This window comes from Littorina saxatilis, linkage group LG4 (genome assembly GCF_037325665.1).
Source record: "Littorina saxatilis isolate snail1 linkage group LG4, US_GU_Lsax_2.0, whole genome shotgun sequence".
Taxonomy (NCBI): Eukaryota; Metazoa; Mollusca; class Gastropoda; order Littorinimorpha; family Littorinidae; genus Littorina; species Littorina saxatilis.
In genome coordinates this window covers 36,608,520-36,614,222 of record NC_090248.1, presented here as the reverse complement: position 1 = coordinate 36,614,222, position 5,703 = coordinate 36,608,520, and the positions used below count along the sequence as shown (strand labels likewise).

General features: G+C 39.3%; 1 protein-coding gene across 3 annotated transcripts in view; it reads right to left on the bottom strand.

Annotated features, from left to right (window-relative positions):
- Nucleotides 1–405: 405 nt before the first annotated feature.
- Nucleotides 406–5,703, bottom strand: part of LOC138964645 (uncharacterized) — a 31,611-nt gene continuing 26,313 nt past the window's right edge. For 2 of the 3 annotated variants that reach the window (XM_070336655.1, XM_070336654.1), the window contains exon 2: nucleotides 406–4,746. In XM_070336655.1, the coding sequence (XP_070192756.1) occupies nucleotides 3,659–4,735 (1,077 nt within the window). In that variant the 5' untranslated portion in view covers nucleotides 4,736–4,746 and the 3' untranslated portion in view covers nucleotides 406–3,658. The remainder of the gene's footprint in view (nucleotides 4,747–5,703) is intronic. The other variant, XM_070336653.1, reaches the window with a different exon arrangement.

The following is a 5,703-nucleotide window of genomic DNA, read 5'->3' as shown; positions in this document are numbered from 1 at the left end:
CCGCCTATGGCCAAAGTGATCCGGGTTCGATTCCCGGCATGGGCGGTCTATTTTATTTTATTTATTTATTTTTTAAATTCTTGTTTACTATTGTTTATTATGAACGTTTTAATGTTTTATTTTACTCTAATAATTTTTTTAATTGTGTAAAATAAATAATTTTATTTTATTTATTTATCTTTTTTTTTAAATCCAAGTGATCCGGGTACGATTCTCGGCATGGGCGGTCTATTTTTTATTTATTTATTTATTTTTTTAATTCTTGTTTACTATTGTTTATTATGAACTTTTTAATGTTTTATTTTACTCTAATAATTTTTTTAATTGTGTAAAATAAATAATTTGGTTTTTTTTAAATCCACGTGCACAAGACAAAAACTTTCATACTGGGGGAGCGAGCCAGTCTGAAGAGTACTCGGGTCCAGCGCCAGCGTTTTTTATTATTGAACGTCAAGGATATTATTTTCACATTTCTATTAGTTTTCGAGTAATACTGTTCACAGACTCTCGGCTTTACCTCACTATAACTATGACCACACAGGCATTATACTAGGTTCGTGCTGTATTGTAAGTCCTGTATTGGAATAAAAAAAATGTAATGTAAACACCGTTTTCTTGGTATACTAGCTATGTTTTTGGAAAAAAATCACAACACCCATGATTTCTCAATAGATGAATGAATAAATAAAAATTCAGAAATATAATTCAGCCTGTGCCAAAAGGTGATCCTTGAAATGGGACATTCACATGCAAAATTCAGAATGCAAACAGAGCTTTGCAAATTTAATATAGTCATTTTGACTGTTTTAGGATTCTGTTTTTGACAGTTAAAAGATAACTGGTAGCATACCTTTTGGATAATGCCAGGACAAAGCTTGATATTTATGTGTGTCAACTGTAACGCAGGACACAGTACTATGCTTAATATGTTGTTCATAAAATGTGTTAAATAGCTCAAAATCACATTTTTATACATACATGCATTGTAAGCTAAGGATATATTGCTATTGCTCACATAGCTGATACTGCTGGACTAAAAAAATGACGTAACCACTGTGTCTTCCGTTACGATTGACACATAACAAGTCAAAATTTTCTTCTCACAAACGCAAAAATAGTTTCAGAGCAAAAGTTTAAGAAGCTATGTTGTATTTATGGCATTGTAAATGTTTTGGTATCCAAACTTAGTGGGATTTCTATTCTGATTACTAAGATACTCATATTTGTGTGTCACTCGTAACGAGACATGAAATTTTGTTTCAAAGCATATTGTTCACTTATTTATATAAAAAAAAGATGTAATTTTGGACAAAATTAGTAATAAGTAACTCATACTTATTGTTTGAATACAAAATGAGCCAGGAGAAACATATACAGGATGACTTTTAAAATTGTGTGTGTCAACTGTAACATGTCCCGGAAGACATTAAAAATGTCCCGAACAATGAATAACTGCTGTGACAAGACATCAAGACACCACATTGAAATCTTTCTCAATTATCATTAAGAATACCAACCACGAGAACTGTGAAAAAGGGGAAGCAAGACACATGCTGCTTTGGGTGATTTTTAGACTTTTGTGTGTCAACCGTAACGGCCTGCTGAAGACACAGTATGTCAATCGTAACGGTTCTGTAAAGAGGACACAGTACAAATATTTTATTTTGTAGCCTAAAATAACTACATATGCCCTTCAACTAAGTTTTGTTCAGGCAGGTGTGAATAAAAGCTATCATTTTAAACTGTAATTCAAAAGAGAGGAAACAAATTGTGAATTTTATAAGGAAATGGTCAATCGTAACGAAAAGACACAGTAATTATAAAATATTTGAAATTTCAAAAATAAGTGTGTAGAAATGACATCTGAGTTTTTCTTTTGTCATGAGGCTTCAATGTAAAGGCTCTTTTCTTGATGTTAATGTACTGAAAGCTATCAAATATATAATTAAATAAGAAAATTGCAGTCTTAAATTTGACAAATTTAGGACATGAACCGTTACAGTTGGCACGCCACTTTTAAAACTCAAATTTTTCATAAATATTCAAACATGTTTTAGGTCCAAACTTATTTGAGCAAATCCTCATTATAAACTCATAGAAATACAATCAAGAAATTTGTCAAATGTCCCACTTTGAAAGTGTCGGATTTTGTCATTTTTGGGCATTCTAATAACCTTTTCAAGACCTTCCAATTGATAAAAACTGATGAAATTATCTGTACTATCTCTCTGAAGGGTTTACTTTAAGAAGGAGTGGTGCTATTAGTAACTTGCTGCTTTCATAAAGAGAAATTATTCTTGAAAGGTAGGTATCTTCTTGCTGACCACGTTTTGGCACAGGTTTTAATAATGAATACACAATCAAATGCAACCAAATGCAAGTCGATAAAGAATGGTGTCGCAACCCGATGCACATTTGGAAAGGACGCAGGTCAACATCAACAACTAATTATTAACTCGTCAAGTATGTCCACTCCCGTCCATCTGACCATATTTTAGCAAAACCTTAATCCCTTCACATGAAGTAAACTTTGTCCACTTGCACTTATTTGCCTTTTTTGACAAGGCATTTTCGAAGTATTATGGCAAAAATGAAGTAAGTCCACTCTGCTAGAGAAAGTAAATAGTTGGGAAAATATTAAATGCAAATGGCGGCCATAATTAATATTTTGCTGACATCTGTACTTCCTCTAGCAGATAATCAAAATCAAACATGCGAACACGGGTACATAAGGATGTAGACCAACTGTTGCGGTGATATCCTCCTCACTGCCAGGTTCCAATTTGTCATAGTATGTACATAACTCGAAAAAAACCTAGTTACTTCATTGATTAGCGACTATCACGTGTTTGATCCAGTTGTACACAGTGAGCCTGAGTGCAGAGTCATATAGGAACACAGCGGTACAAAAATCAGGAGTACTGGTCAAGAAACGAAGACGCACGATGCACTTGAAAATTGTGACTTTAAATATGTGCATAATGATACAATGCGTGCACACTAAACTGACAGACACCTGACGGCTGTTTATAAGTTGGCGAGAAGGAGGCCATTTCTCTGGAGATGCTCGCGCGCTCGAAAACATTTCGGGTGTCAGTTTGCACTCCGCTTGCTCATGAACAGCTCTTTCGATGTAATGTTGAACTTTAGCGTTGTCCATTCATAGCTCACAATTCAGTGGCATCTAAGACTCCCGTTTTGCAAAAACTGCTCTTGTAAGCATAACAAGTCATTGTATATACCTTTCAAATAACGGAATGAACTGTACGGATGCTTTTTGTTTGCATCGGCACAGCAGCCATATCGAAGGAGGGGAGGCAACTCTGTGGATAATGCGTATGCATTTTCTCGCCATTTTCGTAAAACAAATGACCAAATTAATTTATTATGCTTAAGTTTGGAGCTTTATCCATCAATTAATTTCACGGTAAATACTCTTGGGTTTGATTAAAGGGACTTATTGTATCACAAATAAGTCAAAAATTCAACTGGATTGTAAGCAATGAATTGGCAACGCTTAAGTTCAACATTGCCACCAATTCTATCACAGTTTCCTCTAGCTAGTACACAATCGGGTAAAAGACACACACGCCTGTGTGCGTGGAGAGCGGTTAGCTTGCTAAGCATTGCTTGCCTGAGAGAAACGGACGTCAGATAATCAAAAGCGAGTGCCATTCATGTCGTCACCACCATCCTCCATTCTCCTTCCCTCAGAGCTCTCCAGAGTGACAACTTCGGGTGGTGCGCGTGACTTGTTTCCACAGCAACACCACAGTGCCCGGATGTCAGCGTCCAGCAGCCAGAAGCATGGCAGGAAGACTCCGTTCAGCTTTTCAAGCATTCTGCCAGCCAGCCACATTCTGCTCAGGGTGAGACCCGACCAGGAGCCTTTGAACAGGTACAGGAAGAAGACAAAGTAGAGGATGATGCAAGACGCTGCTGCCAGAAGGACGTTGAAGGGAAACCTTGGAGTGGCCGTTGACCCCGGCGAATGGGTGTTTGTCGAGACGAGGGTGACAGTATCGGTGGTGCGGTTTTTCAGGACAAAGTGTGCGAGCAGCAACACAGCGCTGGACAGGAGAATATACAGGCTGGGCACGATGTAGTCAACAGCATGCAGCACTCTTCGCTTGGACAGCTTCCACTGATAATTGGCATGCTCCTTGCCGCGCACCTCTTTACACACCTTGGTGTTGTCTTCCATAAAGGTCATGTAGAACACCGCGATGACCACCACCACCACGTACACCACGGACAGCACCACCACCACCACGGCAACGACCTTTTGAACCACACCGGTCAAGGTCACAACCCGTTGCAGACGCACAGCTTGTGTAAAGATCACGGCAGCGACCAATAGCAAGGGCAGAGTGGACAATATTCCATAGCTCAGATCCAGGGCAATCCACTCTCGGCAGCTTAGACCAAACGACCCTTCATACTGTCGTACTCGCAGCATGTTGGAGAACGCGGAATCAAAAACACCTTCTAGGATTTCCGCCACACAGCATGCCAGCATGGGGATGAAGTGTGGCGACTTGCTGGTCACTGTCGGCCGCTTGACGTACAGGTAGACGATCACGGCGATTACAGCGACGTTGAGGAGAAAGGTGAGAACGATCAAAGTACCCCCCGCAGCCAGGTAAGCCGTCTTGTTGGTGTCATCTATGAAGTGATGAGAACCGTCATCAGAATCATTGCCTTGGAAAAGGTAGGCTGTAGTGGTGGACTCCATCTGCGTTATCTCTGTTGACAGCAAAGTGAAAACGTCCAGGTGAATAATGACACATGCAATTTCTTATTTTTAGATAATACACATAAGCTTGTATCAACATTAAAAGCTGGGTCCAGACAATCAGAGTGCCTGTCGGGCCTTATGAACCGAAAATGTTAAGTAATTATTTCCACTATTCATAGTACACTCATCATCTCTGCGAGGTATTTGAACTTCTTTATTAGTATAAATGAAAAGAAAACACGCCAGTAACCAGGTCAGGTACGTGTATATCTATAATCAAATTTCGGCAAGTTACTGCCTTCTTCGGGATTGTAAGCTTAAGGAAAGAATGGAAACTTCTTTATTAGTTTATGTTCACAGCTTATGCATTCAGTTTTCTGAGATGGAGAAAAGCGTCTTGTGTGTACTGGTAGCTGTGCGTCTTCTCCTTGAAGATCGACGTCAAGCGGTTCGTGATGAGGGTCTTAGCCTCTCGGTAGGACAGGGCTGTGGCTGTCTTCGTCCATTTCCTCCCCCATTTGCCATTCGGTTCGCTCGCTCATTTCCAAACATGAAACAGTGCGCTGGGATCCACCGAAGCACAGTGGATGATTTCTGTGACAAGTTCTGCACAGCGTCCTTCAGGGACTTGACAGTCGTGTTTGCTGTCAGAGCCTCGTCTCGTGTAGCGATAATTAGACTGTCTAATGTGTTTCAAAGGTATAGTGTACCATTCGCCTTGTGTCCCGATAATTAGACTGTTTAATGTGTTTCAAAGGTATAGTGTACCATTCGCCTTGTGTCCCGATAATTAGACTGTTTAATGTATTTTGAAGGTATAGTGTACCATTCGCCTTGTGTCTCGATAATTAGACTGTATAAGGTATTTTGAAGGTATAGTGTACCATTCGCCTTGTGTCTCGATAATTAGACTGTCTAATGTATTTTGAAGGTATAGTGTACAATTCGCCTTGTGTCCCGATAAT